The sequence below is a fragment of the Gymnodraco acuticeps genome, unplaced genomic scaffold (genome assembly GCF_902827175.1).
Source record: "Gymnodraco acuticeps unplaced genomic scaffold, fGymAcu1.1, whole genome shotgun sequence".
Taxonomy (NCBI): Eukaryota; Metazoa; Chordata; class Actinopteri; order Perciformes; family Bathydraconidae; genus Gymnodraco; species Gymnodraco acuticeps.
The window spans coordinates 419,125-438,492 of record NW_022990673.1 but is presented as its reverse complement, the minus strand read 5'-3'; the positions used below and the strand labels follow the sequence as shown (position 1 = coordinate 438,492).

Sequence of the window (19,368 nt, the reverse complement as noted above, 5' to 3'; positions counted from 1 at the left end):
GTCTGAGACTAAACTAGAGCTTTACTGTTTGTTATTACTCCACACAGCAGCAAGTACACACCATTTCCCCCATGAAGGCCAAGTGGTGGCAGCCTCATCTGTGAAAGCTGGTTTTGCCTCACCTCCTGTGGTCTGCAGAGGAACTGGGACTTAACAGAAATCCAGCAATACATTAGAATTACAGCTAACAGTTCATATTGTTGGTCCAATTGAGCCTTTCTTTCAAGAGAAGAACACATTTACATTAATTAGAACTTGATGACAATTTGCAAACACTGGGCAGAGCAGTGTTTGCAAATTCAACTTCACTGACAAAGATGCCTCTACCGAATAGTGACTTGTGAAATGTGTTGTTTCCAAAGGCTTGTTGTTGAGCAGTTTTACACACTGCTGCACAAGTAGTTGTTATGATATAAAAGCCAATGCATTTGGCATTCATTTTGAAACAGTTGAGTTTTCCCCCTAAAATGTAGACCAAAAGAAAAAAATACCCTAGTATTGATTATACAGAAATAAATTCAATTTGTTTTCTTTAAACTTGCACTTAAAAAGGTTAACATGAAACTGAATCAATATTAAGTAATAATCAGGACAGAGGTTTGTAAAAAGATTGAACGTATTCATTCCTCCATGGACATCAGTCAGCTTTTAAAACAAGGGCTCATCCAAATCATGACCCTGAACAGAAACGCTAACTGAGTTAGTGAATGGTTACTGATCGCATCAAGAAGTGGCATTGAATTAATGGAATATAAAAGTGCAGTACTTTTATTCATGTTTAATGAACTTATCCTGTTCAAGTATTCTTGGAAAAAAACACAGAAAATACATATTTATAAAACATTGTGACACTGGACCTAACAGTACAGATCTAGCAACTACTCCAGAGAGTTGTCAGAGTTAGAAATTGCAGAATAAATGCACCAATTGAAATGTAAGGGAAATGTACAGATTGAACTTCAGCCTCTCATTTCCCAATCCTTATTTCTGGTAAACTATATATATATGTACACATTTAGACTAGAAGATATCAGATAACGTTAATTCAATATTTCAGGAACCGTAAAGAATGTTGTTTTTGATTTCTTGGATTCTTCCTCATGAACATTGGGCATTTCTGTTCTGCTCTTCCTTCCTCTGCTCAACAACCTGTTGTTGCTAACGCGAGCCGAAGAGTCTCCAAAGAGGCCGAAGCCAAACATGCAGGACTGACACTTCCATGCAAAAATCAATCAGACACACTTAATGAACATTGGACAAACCTCAATAATCAAGTCAGAAACTTCTGATGTTATGCACACTACATCTTACAGGCGAGACCACTCCCGACGCACAGAAAACAACAAGGTGAAAGGAACTCATAATATTGAGCAGAAGCCACCTGAGCGGGTTGCCTGCACCAAAGTGTGCTGCTTCATGTTGCTTGAAGACTTGATTCTGTCTTGGACACAGAAGCGTTCAGAACCAGGAAGGAGACATTAATCAGGGAGGGAGCGTTGTTGACGGAGCCGCCTCCTGTCCTCAGGCCGTGGAGAGGGTTGGAGCCGCGCTGGACACCGGGAGGGCCGCTGTGTCGGAGGGAGTGACCTCCATCACACAGTCTCCCTCATTGGAGGACTTTCTGGTCAGGGCTACAGAGAGATAAATATAATGAGATTTCCTTTCTATAATAAATAACATGTACGCATCCATTTAAAGCTGAAGAATGAAACTAACATTAATTGCGAGTGGTGACAGCAATGCTGTATTGTTCTTCACTTTGTAACTATTCACCAACTGTAGTGAGAACCACAGAAGAAGTGTTTATATTTGAGTCAGGAAAGATTTTGTCGACGTGATAGAGTCGCAACACTGCAAGATGCAAAAACGAAACTTTGCAGGGGTCTATTTATGATACAAACTGAGTTGACAAGTATTTTTTTATTCCATCGACTAAATGTTGCAAATCTAATCAAAAGTTTGCAGGCATTTGTAAATAAATGAAGAAGGTGCCTAAAATACGCAGTGAACCTCACATGTGTGAGAAGAAGCAGGAAATAAAAAGGAACTCACCTTGTGGAAACCGGCAACAGAGAAAGCCTTTGAGCTCCATACTGTTTCAGAAATAATCCTTGATAATCCATGATATGGCGTTTCATCACCGCAGTATTTAGTTTAGACAGTAGCTGCCGGGTCCCGCATGAACTCAGCCCCCTCCTTTTTTATTAATCAATTTTTTATTTTATTTTTTAAACCTTTATACCCAAAATCAGCACTTTTGAAACAGGAAGTGAAATAGAGGGATATGAGGCATGGCTCGAATGGGAGATCTGTTTGGTATTTTGAGCTAAACACTTCATAGACATGTTTTTTATATATCTGAGACCTATGCTATTGCCTAAAAATAGCATGATAGGTGCACTTTAAATTAAATCTGAACCTTATAGTAAACAACTACAGTTCCCAATAACAGTTTAATATTGGTTCTGTGTAACTCACCAGTCTTTGTGGACACGATGACACAATCTTCTTCGTCATCTTCCTCAGTGTCGGCTTGAAAACCATCTGCCTCTATTGCCTGAAATCCCAATGATACAAGAACACTTGAGACACTGGTAGGATACCCTCAGGGTGGGATAAGCATGTATTTGAGTTGATGATCTTAAAGAGGATTCAATGAAATGCTGCAGTTAAACATCTATGTGAGAGCTTTTCTCTACCTGCTCTGGGTCAGCACATTTCTTCATGAACTTGGTGATTGACATGCTGCCTGTGCTTTTCCTTTTGTTGGAGGATGATGATGTGGACGAGGAGTTCTGTGGGGTTGTGGGGGAGTTTCCCTGAGAGCCGGTGGCAGCCTGTGGTTCTTCACGGGACTCTTCTCGAGCCCCTGTGGTGAGGTAGGTCCATTGGCAGGGCACAGGAAGAGCATCCTGACCGAAGCGGGTCAGAACCTCCGCCTGGACGTACCAGCAGCGTCTGTAGGTGGAGCGCTTCTCATAAGCAGCGTTGCTCTTCATCAGGCGCTTCACCTGTATTCTGATGAAAGAGGGAAAGAAAACTCATTTGATATAAAGGTGAAAGATGTATTTTCAAATGAGATGCAGTGTTTGTTGTAGCTTTTTAAATGAATAGCCAAATACTTTACTGTCTTTTAAAAGAAAAATAGTATTAGCTATTAAAATGTAAACCGCACCATTTTGTAGATTACGTTTAGTTCTCCTTTACAGTTAATATTGTAAATAGAGCAGTGGCGGACTGGCCATCGGGACGTTCAGGACGAATCCTGATGGGCCGGTACTGAAGTGGGCCAGTCGGACGAGGTGGGCCGGTCGGATAAGTCACTAGCCCTAGACCCCCCCCGTTGACAATTTACTAGCGGTATTTACTAGCGGTATCGAGGTGGGCTGGTCGGATAAGTAACCCCCCCGTTGACAATTTACTAGCGGTATCGGCCTTTTTAAAAAACAAAACAAATTGCCGATAAAACTTTGGCTGATGCGGCCGTTTCTCTGGCTCCAGTCACCACTCTCTGTACACGAGCAATGTCCCGCCCATAGCGCTATCTGATAGGCTATTACTGAAGTGTCAATCAACACTGAAGATTTTCCTGGCGGGAGCCAGCCAGAGAGGCGGGACCTTCTCAGATTACAGGCAGGTGCGAAAGGACGCAGACACAGACTGAGGCAAGCAGCAGCGCTGAGCGGCAGAGCCATACATGTGTTTCGAAGGTAAATCAGTTGAAAGCTGAAGTTCAATAAACATCCCTATCCCCTATGCTGAAGTTGCAAACACACCACGATCTTATGATCCAATTCTATCAGTTTCCCAGTTACACAGGGACGCGGGAAGTCAGTCAGAGTTGGGGGTGCGTGCAGCGTCTCGCAGCGGAGTACTGTGGTGCCTAGGGGAGGGGCTGCGAGTGGAGCCTCGCCGTTTTTCAGGTTGATATGTGAAGCTCATTAGCTAGCCAACATGTATCTAGCAAATGTTTAGCAACATATTAGAAGTGAGGCTACTAGACTAACGTTAGGTCTACTGTAAGAGCCTCACTTTTAATATTTTGCAAAACATTAGCTAGCACTAGTGTTTTGCAGTTGCTAGCAGCTTATTGGGATGTTATGCTAGATAGACCGGCATTGTTTTAATATAATAAATTAAGCATTATGTTAGTTAAGCATGTCAGCCTGCAGCCCCACTTCTTGTCTCTCTCTCTAACTCATTGCAGATGGCTGCACTAAAGAAAAGGGCACAGAGAGGAAACCAGTTGTAAGATGTTTAAAAGTTCATTAAACATAATGTATGCTTAAATGCATTTCAAAGAAGTTGTGTTGAGTTGTGTTGGAGTTTGTGTTATTCTACATTTTGACACCAAGATTTTCTGATTTTACTGCAAATGTATATCGGTTCCAGATATCGGTTATCGGTCTCCTTGATTACTAATAATCGGTATCGGTATCGGCCTTGAAAAAGCCATATCGGTCGATCCCTAATCAGTACACCTCTTCACAAACTTGGTGATGTACATGCTGTTTGGTACCCATTGGAAATGTTCAGAAGAATTCAGAATTATAATGAAAATAGTATACCAAAGGTTGCAAGTGGACAGCGTGCTACCTTAAGCTTCAGAAAGAAGATTCTTTACATCTTTGACACTAGAATTAATATAATGTAAATAAACATATATGTGCCAGGGTTTCCCAGACATAGACTTTACAGGTATATTAACGTCCGCCAAAGTATATTTCGAGACCCATTTAGGTTTACATATACATATATCCGTCCGCGAGCACGACGCGATCGATTAACTAGTGGACAACGACCCCTCCTTTACCCGTTCCCTCCGCTATCGCGTGAAGGGTCTGCTTCATGCGCTCCGCAGTAACCCCGCGTTATCACGTAATATGGTTGTTTTACCTGGTGGGGATGTTTTCTGCCTGACTCTGAGGGCTGGACAGTTCGGGGGGCGATGAGGAGGTAGTCGGCTGACGACAAAACTCCTGGAACTCACTGATGATCACCTTGCTGCTGTTGGTGTTGCCGTGCAGCAGAGGCAGCAGCCGACTGAGTACTGCGGGAGAAGAGAGCATTAGAGATCTTTAGAATGTGTCATTAGCTCAGAAAGATATGTACTGTTAAAACCTGTAAAGGTATACAACATTCTACAGGAACACATTTTGATTGCTTCAGAAGAAACATACATATTTATACAGGTTCACAATTTCAACCAAAATGTGATGGCCAAGGTTTAACCAGCTGATGTAAATAAACTGGCCATTAAGGCTCGTTATAATTCTAATTATGTACTGATAGTAGGGCTGCACGATATATCGTGTCGTGACGATAATCGCGATATGCGCATGCGCGATATTCACATCGCGTGGACGTGTGATTTAAAAAACAAAGTAGGACTTGCGATATTAAGTAGGCAAATTAACTCAAACACGATTACAATCACGTTACAATTATTTTGCTGCTTGCTTCAAAAGGAAAACTTGACATGCAGGCTCTGCATGCACAGCAAACCACCAATCACAATCAAATCTCCAAAGCAAACTGACCCCGTGATTAAAGGTAAAAACACTGAATAAAGTAGTTTCATGTGTTTCTCCAGGGCAGTTCGGCGCTGCTAACCGAGCTAGCTCAGCTTGTTGCTCTGATAACTTAAGATCCAGACGTCCGTGACTAAAATCCTTCATCCGGTTAAATATAGTTAAAAAAATACAAATTGTATAGCATTAAAGTTCAAGAAAGGATGGTTTGCGAAAAAAACAAACGGTATTTTCTTCATTTTCTGTATGTTTTCATATCGCAGGGAAAAAATCGCAATGTCAGTTTTTTTCCAATATTCTGCAGCCCTAACTGATAGTTCAAGTGTGAAATGAAAAGGTAAGTTTCGACTACAATGCTTGTATCTGATGGTAACTACTGTATCAAACACAAGTCTAGCATTAAACAATATGGCAATACACATTGTTTAATTTATGGGCACAATAATACAGTTTTTCTAAGGGAATTACAGTAAGGTGCCATGTCATTTGAGCCCACATGCCCATATTAAGACAAGCAAACTATACATTAAGATTAGGGATCGACCGATATGGTTTTTTCAAGGCCGATACCGATACCGATTATTAGTAATCAAGGAGACCGATAACCGATATTTGGAACCGATATACATTTGCAGTAAAATCAGAAAATCTTGGTGTCAAAATGTAGAATAACACAAACTCCAACACAACTCAACACAACTTCTTTGAAATGCATTTAAGCATATATTATGTTTAATTAACTTTTAAACATCTTACAACTGGTTTCCTCTCTGTGCCCTTTTCTTTAGTGCAGCCATCTGCAATGAGTTAGAGAGAGAGACAAGAAGTGGGGCTGCAGGCTGACATGCTTAACTAACATAATGCTTCATTTATTATATTTGTCTATCTAGCATCAAATCCCAATAAGCTGCTAGCAACTGCAAAACACTAGTGCTAGCTAATGTTTTGCAAACTATTAAAAGTGAGGCTCTTACAGTCGACCTAACGTTAGTCTAGTAGCCTCACTTCTAATATTTTGCTAAACATTTGCTAGATACATGTTGGCTAGCTAATGAGCTTCACATATCAACCTGAAAAATAGCGAGGCTCCACTCGCAGCCCCCCCCACCACAGTTACTCCGCTGCGAGACGCTGCACGCACCCCCAACTCTGACTGACTTCCCGCGTCCCTGTGTAACTGGGAAACTGATAGAATTGGATCATAAGATCGTGGTGTTTTTGCAACTTCAGCATAGGGGATAGGGATGTTTATTGAACTTCGGTTTAACACATGTATGGCTCTGCCGCTCAGCGCTGCTGCTTGCTTCAGTCTGTGTCGGCGTTCTTTCGCACCTGCCTGTAATCTGAGAAGGTCCCGCCTCTCTGGCTGGCTCCCGCCCGAAAAATCTTCAGTAATAGCCTATCAGATAGCGCTGTGGGCGGGACATTGCTCGTGTACACAGAGTGGTGACTGCAGCCAGAGAAACGGCCGCATCAGAGCCAAAGTTTTATCGGCAATTTGATAAAAAGGCCGATACCGATAATCGGTCAAATGCGGAATATCGACCCCTAATTAAGATATAGCCAAACATACTCAAAATACTAGGGCTGTGCCAAATAGTTTTTTTATACTATGTGAGCTTCCATAGACCCTTTTCACAGAAGCCATTTTGGCATCTCAAGGCTGAAAATATATGGTTTTAATGATATCATAAATAAAGGCTCTATTCCATGAAGTGAACAATAATAGAGCCCTGGAAATAGAGTGCCGCGTCCTAAAACCCGGAAGTAAGTTAGCATTTTACCACTTCCAGTTCCTTCGGCAAAAAGCAATGCAATTTCTCCATAGCATTTGAGAAAATAGCTGGAAATAAGGTAAGAGACATATCACGTTTTGTTCTACGACATTAAATACATCAGCAGTGATCCCACTGGTGATTTTTGAAGAGTTTACGTGTCTGAAAAACGATGGTTGTTAACAAGTGGCTGAATAGGACTACAGAAGTTGTCGAGGCCGTTGTACGTCATTACGCCGAATACGTAAACACTCCCGCTAAGTTTGTTTTTTCCCCGCGTTCTGCTTGAAAGCAAGTACCTGCCTCCTCAAACTGTTCAAACAAACACTTCAACTTGTACAATTTTGAATATGGATCTTAAGTTGGCGTGATGTTGAAGCAGCGACCCTGCTGTAGTTCCTTTATAGCATAACGTTAGCATTTTGCTTCTTGCGACTAGATTTATGATTCGAAAATTATAAAAGTAGGATAGACATGTGGATATTATCCGGCTGAAAAAAACACGATCCGTCTCTTAAATGTGTGTCAACCACAGACCTTATTTCCAGCTATTTTCCAAAATCCTATGGAGAAATTGCATTGCGTTTTTGACGAAGGAACCGGAAGGAGTTTACTTCCGAGTTTTAGGGCGCGTCACTATGGCACTCTATTGCTCGCCAAAATAAAGCCATCATAACGGTTATTGATGTCACCTGTGCGGATTGTGCCACTTCAAATGGTGTGTGTGTGATGTGTCAGAGATGCAGGATGTGCACCGATCAACGTCACATAAAGAACAGCTGTTCCCCACAAAGGCAAAGAGAATGTGGTCATACACACTTACATTGTTCTTCTCTCTGGCTCTTCCTGAGTGAAAGCTCCTCTTGGCCGGGGCTGGTGTCTACCTTTGGTAAAGGCTCCACCAGACAAAGAGCATAAGGCTTGAAGAGCTGCAGTCCAGGTCCTGCTCCCTCCCAGAGGCAGCCCCTCACCACGGGGTCCAGCACCTTCATCTTCTTCTTGGTGGACATCAGCTCGTCCCACTCCTTTGCTTTCACTTTCTGACGTATTTTCTGCTTCTCCAAGTCGCCACCCTCCTACAAGGTTCAATGCATTTTAACAATTAGGGATGCTCCGATCGCCAATTTTGGGGCCGATACCGGAATCAGTATCGGCCGATACCGATCGCTGATCCGATCGAGTGGGCGGGGCCTATGGGGATCTTCCATTTAAAGTGATGTTTAAAACTCAGTTAATGGGGCTCATTCATTGGTGCTTCCACAAACAACAACCAACATCATTATTACATTAAAATGAAGTACATTATTCAAGTTTACATTAACTTTGGATAAATACACGAGAGAAATGAGCGGAAGCGCTCTCTTTTCCTCTCTCTCTCCTGACAGCCCGTCAGTATCTCATGCAGCTCGCTGATCCAGTAATGAGTGACCCGACAGTGAAGAATAAATATATTTATAACTAGTTTAGCTTGTTCCAGAGGTAGATCAAATAGCTAAGTGTGTTAGGTCTAACTCTTAGTGTGTGTTTTGCTCCGCTCACCGGTCCGTCTCAGCGGGTGGAGCTGCAGGATTTCTGCTTCACACACGTTACATACCGCTATTTTATTGTCATTTTCGGACACTTTAAAATACTGCCAGACTGGTGAAGCCATTTTGGCGAGCTTGTTTTGCCGCACAGAGAAAAGTGTAATGTATTTTACGTCATCCTTTTACGTCATGCGGTCGGCACTTTTAGAGCACCGACTCACAGCCGATCGATCGGAGCATCCCTATTAATAATGGTGCAAATAGGAAGCAGAAACTAAAACAGCTAAATCAAATGAATGCTCACATGTCAGATTAAGTAAAAAATAATTAGATGTATGAAAAACAAACAACATAGCAGCTCTCTTCATACCTCTTCCTCTAGAGCACACTCATCCTCCGAAAGGTACCCATGAGGAACAAAGAAGCCGTCATCATCGCTATCATCGTCACCTCCTTCACCTCCTTCACCTCCTTCCTCTTCCTGAAAAATATCAACAATTCAAACTTTTTAAAACGGTCAAATTAACCATTTAAATACAGGATAAACGCTTTGAGAATGATCATCTTCTTCTTGGCCACATGTTCCCTGCCGTGAAGTCGAACAGTGAATATCTTGACTGTGCGCTTTGTTGCACAAGTTCAGATTATAAAGATGTCGTTCTTTGCCAGTTCATTTAAATAAGCATTCCAACAATCCTTAAACATATGATTTGATTATTCACAATTAATTTCATGTATTTACTTGATGTTATTCGTTTTGAGGCGAGACACGGCAGGCGAAAACATCGTTTTTCATGCACTGGTCAATTTTGATTACATAACATGTTTTCTTTCAGGCTTTCGGAAGGAAAACGTACAAAATATACATTTAGGTGTTTATTTTACTATAGTTTGCGTCTGTAGATTTCACCAAAAGTTAGCATTCTAACGTAACAAAGTACCACGACCGCTGTTTGCACCATGTAATCAGAGGTATCGTTCGAAAGCTCCGTCTCTCCTGCACAATCTCATCGGATCCAAATATGGTCCTTTCCTTTGTATCAGCAACCAATCGTGAAAGCACAAAGGGGTCTTAAACCAAGAAACGAAATCTCATTGGCTGGTGTCAATTTCTGACAATGTGATTCGTTCAGATGCGTCACGTGGTGTGCTAAAACACTTCCTGGTTAGCTTTCCGCTGGAAATTAAAATCTCAAGATGGAACCTGGCTTTATCCAATGTTCAGAATTGTGTTCCTGAAATGTGTTAAAATATTTGCATATTTAATTAGATAATGGCTCATTTGCATATTTAAACATGCTATTTCAGAAACCTTGTAATACAAAAAACTATTGTCTTAAATGTGAGTATTTAACTGGATACATTTCTAGCGGATAGCTTGAAGTTAAAAAAATTACCCTATTCACCTGTAGTGTCTTGCCTTAACCAAGGTAAGCAATAATTAACCCTAAAAAGTACTTAAAAGATACTGTTGGATATTAGGGCTGTCCCGAATACCATTTTTCGGGCTCCGGATATTCGGTAGTAATCAGCAGCGAATATTCGGCCCGCGTGGGGGGCTCATAGTAATCAGCAGCGAACTGCTTCAACACGTGTATTTCGGTGTATTCACGGCATTCATTTTGTTATTCTACAGTATTGTTGTTTTATAGTTATTTGTTAATGTAACCCAATTTGTGTTCTTTGAAATTGAAAAGGATATCGCATTGCGTTTGTTACTTTCGTTGCAGTTGTATATGTCTTAAGTGTAATTTGGCTTGGCTTCCTATTTATTTTGAAGGAGAGGTAGCGCTGTTGACAGGAAGTTGTTGTTGCTATGGAAACAACCTGAAGGAGATTAACGGAGAAAAGTAATATCTACATATAAAGACGGAGAAAGTAAACAATAACGTTTATGGTTAAGTGTTAGCACCCCCCGAGGAGGCACAAGCTCTTACGTTGATATTGGAGATTTCAATCAATTCGGAAAGAAAACGGGGAAAAAACGAAATTGAAACCCGAATTGTACTCCAAGGAACGAATATTCGGTTCTTCAGGTACAGCCCTATTGGATATATGTTTTTATTGAAGGTAATAAAAAGGACCCCTAATAAATGTTTAAATAAAAAGGGTTTTACCCTGTAATGAAACTCACCCCTTCACTATGTGACAGGGATTCTCCCGGTTCCTCTTCCTCCCATTCGTCATCGCTGTCCACTTCATAGTCCAACAAACCCTGCAGACAGAACACACCGATCATCATCAAAGCAATTCTAATTGTAGTCGACATTTTGGGGGGGGGAAATCATGGAAAAGAATGGGTATGTATTGTGGTTTTCAGTTGATACAGTCCTTTTCCTTACATTTACCCAATATCCCCCAGAAATAATAAAGTATTATGATTTTAATTGTATTCAGATGTAATGTCATTGATCTACCCTAAAAAGGTAAGTTATGTTTATTACACATGGGATCTCTTACTTGTGGTGTTAACAAAAACCGAACAGATTTTGCCAAATAATTGTACCTGGTCTTGTCTAAGGGGGCAGCGAGGCGAGATGTTTTCACTCTTTTTACTCCAGGTGCCCCAGTACGCTGGACGGTGGTTTGCATGGAACTGCAGCAGCTTCATGGGTCCATAACGGTCACGATCTGGCACACCATCTGGTTTAGTCTCTTCTACTGGTATACAATCGCTGAGGAATCAGAAGACATGAGGGGAAGACTGTTAACCATAAAGCTTCAGGAAGGCAATGCATGAACCAGGGAGCACAAATGTAACATTTATCCAACAACCATGAACTATTTTGTACTACCATGTCCTTTCCTTTTTTGTAGTGTCTTATATAGGTTTTCATACATGTGAATCGTCTTCAAATGTTATAATCCCAAAGCACAGGTTGTGTGAGAAAATAAAATGCTTTTCCAACATTAAAGCACAAAATAAAAATATGAAACTGAACAAATGCATAACAACTTAAGCTTGTAATTTTCAGTTAAAGGGGACCTATCATGCAAAATGCCCTTTTTGATGTCTTTTATACATAAATATGTGTCCCCGGTGTGCCAGGGAACTCACACAGCGTCAGAAAATAAAACCCTCTCTTTTCCTCCGTACCCAAATCTCTAATAACGGGGCTACAACGGAGCTGATCCAGATTTGCGTCCGATATGACGTAATATCGGAAATGTAGGCTGGCTTTACACCCACGGCCCTGTCAGAAACAATGCCCGACTGTTTTGGACGTAATATGGTCGGTGTTTACATTAGCATCGCTAACACTCAGAGTTAACCTGTACTGGAGAGCGTGTGTGTGAAGAAGCAGGACATAAAAAAGGAACTCACCTTGTGGTATAGCCGCCAAGAGAGAAAGCCTTTGAGCTCCAAACTGTTTCAGAAATAATCCTTGATAATCCATGATATGGCGTTTCATCACGGCAGTATTTAGTTTAGACGGTAGCTGCCGGGTCCCGCATGAGCTCAGACCCCTCGTTTTTTTAATCAATTTTTTTTTTTAATACTTTATACCCCAAATCAGCACTTTTGAAACAGGAAGTGAAATAGAGGGATATGAGGCATGGCTAGAATGGGTGATCTGTTGCCTAGAAATAGCATGATAGGTGACCTTTAACCCATACTGGTATTTTATAGTGGTTATAAAACTATCATGTGTCAACACAAAAGCAAAGAATGACAGAAGTATCTGCAATAAATGTAGAGGTGGCTGGACATGAGGCAAACTGATGATAAACTGTGCACAAACATGGATAACCACTGTTCTGTTCCCAGTCTCACCTTAGTGGCTTTCTAGGTTTGGTGGGTCCTGAGCTGCGGGGCCCGTCCCTGATCCAGTCTTTCAGTCCATTCAGGTTATCAGCAGGTTTCAACAAACACCGGTCCAGTTCCTCCAAAACAGACTCCTCACACTGAACCCGGCAAAGCGGTGCCAGAGCCATGTGTTCTTTAATCTCAAATGGAGCAAACTTCCCACACGTAGCTGCAAGTGTCTAAAATGGCAGAGATGCAGTTTGATTACTTGTGTTTGTTCAAGCGGTGTACCATCTTAGTTAAACGGGGGTATATAAAGGATCAGTGTTGCAACTCAAACATTACACCTGGTAAGATAATGCTGATTCAGCTTCACTGAGCACTTGAGTTTTATCAAGCAATAAATTAACAAATACATACATTCTGTTATATCTACTAACCTTTGGAGCTTGTTGAATTTTGGATTTCTGCAGAAAACGTGTGATTTCTGCTTTCCCCGCTTTGACACGCTGTAAACAAAAAGATTCAGTAAACAGCTCCATCTTAAATCTGGAACACACGATGTTGCAGCTTCTACTTTTTGCATCAACAAACACATTTCCACATTTACTTACATCCTTCTCTTCTTTTAACCTTTTCTCTTCTTCTTTCATTTGCTTCTCTTCTTCTTTCTTCCTTTTCTCTTCAAGCTTTGCCCTAAACCAAATTCAAAGTTCACTTTTTAGATGAGAGAAATATTTGTTATTGCATTTACAGGGTATATGCAGGAATCCTAAAGTCAAATGCAAGACCTTTTTTAAGACCCTTTCCATACATTTTAAGACCTCATCGCCACTTAGAGTTTTAACCGGTTACCTTGGCGACACACTTCACCTCACATTGACTATATACAATATTGATTGTCCTTCCTCCTTATCTTCCAACCATTTGGACGCAGACTTGCATTTCCCCATAACGATGTTGTTTAACAACCGGCGTAAACGGACCTTGGCGCGCTATCAAGCAGTTAGCGTGCGATGTCCTGTTCAGATGTCAAATCCAACGGGATGCCATAAATAAACTACACAGAATCACACTACACACCTACGCAATGATTACATTCAGGCACACTGTAGAATACAACCTCTTTGGACAATTTATATACTTATTGAAAACAAGCTACAAAATGTAATACCTTGGAAAATGCTGTTTAATAGCCTTAATTTTCGCTAAATTGATTTATCAGTATATAATCTGTTCAATATTCCTTCCGTCATATATTTATTTATGTATATATATATATATATATATATATATATAATACCTTGTTAAATTCAACATGTATATTTTGTACTTTCTTGATTATTTCTAGTCTTTGAATTGTTACGGTATTGTACATTGCCTTGTCTTCTTATGCTGCTGTAACAAACATTTCCCAAATTGGGATCAATAAAGTACCATCTTATCTGATCAACTTTTAATACTTTTTAAGACCCCGCGGACACCCTGATTTATAACACATGTATCTGATATCATGCCACATGTATAACACTTGAGTAACAGGGACAATGCAACTCTCACTCTTGCTTGGATTTCCGTAGATCCTCTTTTGCTTTTAACTTGTCAGCTTTTTCTTTTTCCTCCTTCTCTTTTTTCTCTCGTTTCTCTTGCTCATCTTTTTCTTTTCTCTCCCGTTTTTCCTTTTCTCGCTCTTCCTTCAGACGACGAGCTTCTTCTTTCTTTTTCTCTTTTGCAGTTTTAGCCTCTTCCCTTTGGCGGTCCTTCTCCTGCCGCAGCAGATGCCTCTCCTCCTGTTCTTGGACTTTCTAAAATTCAAAAGTTCAGTCAGTTTTTCTCTCCTACAGGTTTAAGAAATCAGGTTGTGTATAAACAAATATTCAATATTCAAACCCCAACTTGCAGCGTATACAGTGACGCACCCTAAAACCCGTAAGTAAGCTCCTTCCGGTTCCTTCGTCAAAAACGCAATGCAATTTCTCCATAGGATTTTGGAAAATAGCTGGAAATAAGGTCTGTGGTTGACACACATTTAAGAGACGGATCACGTTTTGTTCAGCCGGATAATATCCACATGTCTATCCTACTTTTATAATTTCCGAATCATAAATCTAGTCGCAAGAAGCAAAATGCTAACGTTATGCTATAAACGAACTACAGCAGGGTCGCTGCTTCAACGTCACGCCAACTTAAGATCCATATTCAAACATACAGATCGTAAATGGTACAAGTTGAAGTGTTTGTTTGAACAGTTTGCAGGAGGCAGGTACTTGCTTTCAAGCAGAACAGGGCAAACAAACTTAGCGGGAGTGTTTTACGTCTTCGGCGTAATGACGTACAACGGCCTCGACAACTTCTGTAGTCCTATTCAGCCACTTGTTAACAACCATCGTTTTTCAGACACGTCAACTCTTCAAAAATCACCAGCGGGGTCACTGCTGATGTATTTAATGTCGTAGAACAAAACCTGATCCGTCTCTTAAATGTGTCTCAACCACAGACCTTATTTCCAGCTATTTTCCAAAACCCTATGGAGAAATTGCATTGACTCTGAGACGAGGGAACCGGAAGTGGTCAAATGCTAACTTACTTCCGGGTTTTAGGAGGCGTCACTGTGGCACTCTATACTGAGAAAGACCCACCTTCAACGAGCGCCTTCTGATATTTTTCTGATCTGATGGTATCTTGGGGTTCGTCTTTGGCTCCTATGAGGTTAGAAACAAAAACAAAAAACGCTTATAATGATTGTAAAATGTGTTTGACACAATGTCAACCAGCCTTGTCAATAATTAATTTCCATGCTGACAATTATTGTACTATACTTTGAACTCTCATACGGTTGGTATTTAAGAAATATTCTTGTGTATTAATCGATAATAAATCTGAAGGCATTTGTCTGAATTAACAGATGTTTTACTTTTTCAACCAAGCCAGTTTCTATTGTTATTATAACTGCAACAAAAATCTAAAACATTAACTGATAAAGCAATTGTTTTGTGTCTTTATGATAACATATTTAAAAAAACTTTCATCAAAGCTCTTTTTACCATTCTGAACCTGGTGATAAGTCATTTATTTGTATGCAGATACAGCAATGGTAGATGTACATACTGTGCTGGGTGTAGAAGTGGATGTAGGGTCATCAGTCTTGGACTTCTCTGGTGAGCTTTCGGATGTGCCGCTGGCGGACGAAGCTGACAGCATGGACATGTTTCCCGACTCCTCCTGCTCCTCTGTCTCACTTTCAGAATCCTGCGTTGTATCAATCTGCAAAACTGAAGCTGTCAGATCAGCATCTTCTTCTTCCTCCATCTCTTCGTCTTCTTCGTCTTCTTCCTCATCTGTCTCGACAAATGTGCAGTCTAAAGTGTGTGTTTTAGGAGTGCTGGATTTCTCAGACAATGTAGTTTTATCTTTTCCCAGATGCTTGTCTTTCGCTGGGAGGCGGGGTGAGGTGGTAGCAGGTGAAACAAGGTGCTTAATGGGAGACAGGGCGTTGTCTGCGGTCAGATCTATAATCATGTTCTCATCCGCCGGCGCAGGGCGCCTTCGGCTCAGGAAGCCATCAAGGGGCCCGCGGCCGTTAACCAAGGGCGGTCCACAGTGTGGAGAGAGCGCAGAAGATTCATTCTCATTCTCCCTGTCCGAGTCTCCTGGTTTGGGGCAGGTATGTGCACAGGGGCTTTTAGGTGGCTGGTTCTCTTTAGGTTCAGGGTTCATGCGCTTGAATGGGAGACGAGCTGCAGGCAGAATAATTTTTTTTTTTTTTTTAAATCGTATGACTACATTTTATATATACAAAACTGGGGAATAATACAGATGAAAAAATGTGCAGAAGTTATTTAACAGTCAATACATTGACAGTACAACTATGCAACCAAAAGCTATCATTATATTTCTTATTAAATTAAATAACATTGAAATAGTGTTAAATATGAAGTTGAATTTACCTTGGATAAGTTTTTTGTTGGCATTTTTACTCGACTTACAATCCATGCCTGAAAAAGGAAAACAAATAGCACATTAGAAAATAATAATTGGCACCACATCTTCACTTCAACATGATCAACCTTGATGTGTTCATTTTGACAATTGTGGAACTGATGGGATTTTTGCAGAATGTAAAAACACAATGTTGACTAAGAATGATTTCAACTTTAAATACAACGTTTAAGTATGAAACTCTTTTGAATTACAATCTTTAAAAAAAAAAAAACACCTAGGACCCACTCAGCCAAATTAAATTGTGAAGAGCAACGTCACATTAGTTTACTGCTGTATTAACAAGATGCCGGTGACGCTAATGCACTTTGGGTTTACACAATCGAACCACCATGTATTGATGTGATAGTCAATCCAATACCACACGTCTTAAAAGTATTACTTTTAGAAATTGTTGCATTGAATTCCTTTGCAACGTTGGCGTCCAAACGTTACAGTGTTGCATTGAATTTAGTGGTTGTGTTTGGTTTGCTCTCCCGCCAACCGGTGTATTATTAGTCTGTGCTGCAGGCCCAGTCGGGTCCGCAGAGCAGGCACTCGTTCATAGGGCTGTCAGGCAAAGGTGCACGCCTGACCACAATGCTGAAAACTTCGCATTGTAACATTAACGTAAGTATATTCCCAATAACTTTGGGTATGTGAAAGAAAGCAAGAACGTAGCCGCTCTGGAGTGACACCTTTGAAAACAGCTTTCATATGAGTTTGACCAAATCAAAATTGCTAATGAGACTAGCTTGTCTGCTAACCTCACAAAACTGGCTACAGTTAGGCACCTCTATGACCTAGCAGAGAAACGGTAACAGTCACTCAGAAACACGCTCGAGTCCGAATAGTAGGGTGAATTGAAACAATGTTGGTATGAGGCCTAACCAACGTTGTCATTACTTTGATGTTAATGTTGACGAATTGATGTTAACATCTGTAATGCTGAGCAGCAAGCTAGCTTTACATAGCTAGCTTTAATGTTGGGCAAGTTGGCAGATGTTTATATCAGTTAACGTCTGCCTTGTAACATTGTCACCATCGTTACTCAACGTTAGTTAACCTTTATCAGCAGGAAAACGTTAACCAACGACAAACCTAACCTTAAGCAACACATATTTATGTGTTTCCTCTGTTTGTGGACGCTAACCTGCAGAACTGCATTATGACCGTATTATAAATGTAGATTGTTCATTGCGGCAAGATGTTTCAACTGCCTACAACTTAATTCATAGAAAGCAATAACGTTGTACCTCTTCTTCGGGGAGTCGATGCTGCCAGATGTCCGTCCACAGATGGAGTTTCCGCCGCCAACATCCCAACCACTAAGCCGGTGTTCCACTCGTTTATGAATTCTCCGTAAAAAAACAACGGTACAGGTAGCCTAAAAAACAGAGAATGCAACCGACAACAAATCAAATACTATACTGCTATCTAAACGACATGTATTTCTAATTTATTCACATAAAACATAACGCATTCTCTTTCCGCATCTTCCACACAGTCCCTTAGTTTACCCCACTGCCTGCCTCGCGCTCCCAAGTCGGAATTGGCGGGAGTGTGTCATTGCATCAATCACCGTAGCTGATTGGTCAAAGCCAAGTTACTGATCCCCCGTTGAGGCGCTTGTTTTGTACAACTGCGTTGTGCGTTTACGTGGGTGTTTTGTGAAATGAAGCGCTTTGGGACATTTAAAAAAACATTATAACTAAAATAGTTGGAACTTTATGGCCACAGAACGGTATAATTATATTGGCTCATTGTGTCTTACGTCTTGTGTTTTCTAAGAAAATATACTATCTCCACCCTGTTCGGGACACCCTGTGCTTGAAAACGAGAGATGGCAACTAAATCTGGAAGGCCACGCCTTCTGGCTGATGTCTTGGGCTTTGTGATTGGCTGGGGAGCTTGATTTACAGAAGTTATGGTTGCCATGTTGTGAGGTTGTGAGAAAATATAATGAAAGAAAGTAGTACGATTTTGGGTACACTTTCAATCAACCGTTCTCATCACGAATTAGGGTTATATTTCGTTATGAAACTCCTGTAATCCGTGTATCTACCGTCTAATTGTTTTTCTTTATTAAACACGTAAACGGAAGAGCGTCTGAGAGGCGTTTTTGCTTTTTGCTTTTTACCTTACTAAATGGTCAAATGGTCATTGGAGCGAGGGGCGGGGCGAAACTCACGGAAGTGATTTCAAAACAAAAGCACTCGTTTGCTAAGATCACACTTTGAATCACTACAGTATCCTGCTGAAGGACCGGTGATTATTATAAACACGGGGAATTTAGCGATCACAACGAAAACGGCCAAGACACATATTGAGCCCAGAAAATGGATGTTATTAAGGGCTGTAGGCCTACATATAATAAGCCTATGTCTAAAATGGACAACATTGTTAGGAGATTTAAACTATACAGCGATTCTGCACTGCGGTCACTCCGCCGTCTCTCGCAGTTTTTTTTTCAAATCAGCTGCTCTTCATTGTTCCTGCTATATTTGACGAGTGATACAAATATGTTTTACCACAAGTTCTTAAGGAAACGGACACTGTTGGACTCGGTTCTAGTTTGACTTCTACCAGAAATAAAATGAAGTAGCCTACTTTTGCTGTGTACTTTGTGAGTAATCCTCTGTCAAAGTCCCCTCCATAGTACATAATGCATGTTTTTCTGCTATCTTTGATGAGTGATACAAATATAATTTTACCATTAGTTCTTAATGAAATTGATACTGTTTGACTTCGTATTAGCCTACTACTTACAATACATTGAAGTACTTTTACTGTGTATTTATTGAGAAATC

General features: G+C 40.7%; 1 protein-coding gene across 1 annotated transcript; it reads right to left on the bottom strand.

The window, feature by feature from the left end:
* Positions 1-741: 741 nt before the first annotated feature.
* Positions 742-18,140, bottom strand: chaf1a (chromatin assembly factor 1, subunit A (p150)). The gene is made up of 17 exons (XM_034229809.1): positions 18,079-18,140; positions 17,815-17,945; positions 16,528-16,575; positions 15,689-16,317; positions 15,220-15,282; positions 14,141-14,385; positions 13,195-13,276; positions 13,021-13,089; positions 12,608-12,819; positions 11,339-11,507; positions 10,967-11,047; positions 9,203-9,313; positions 8,130-8,382; positions 4,897-5,050; positions 2,700-3,018; positions 2,479-2,557; positions 742-1,631 (listed from the first exon to the last, which is right to left on the bottom strand). The coding sequence occupies exons 1-17, from the start codon at positions 18,126-18,128 to the stop codon at positions 1,522-1,524; spliced, it is 2,805 nt and encodes a 934-aa protein (XP_034085700.1). The 5' UTR covers positions 18,129-18,140; the 3' UTR covers positions 742-1,521.
* Positions 18,141-19,368: the final 1,228 nt, after the last annotated feature.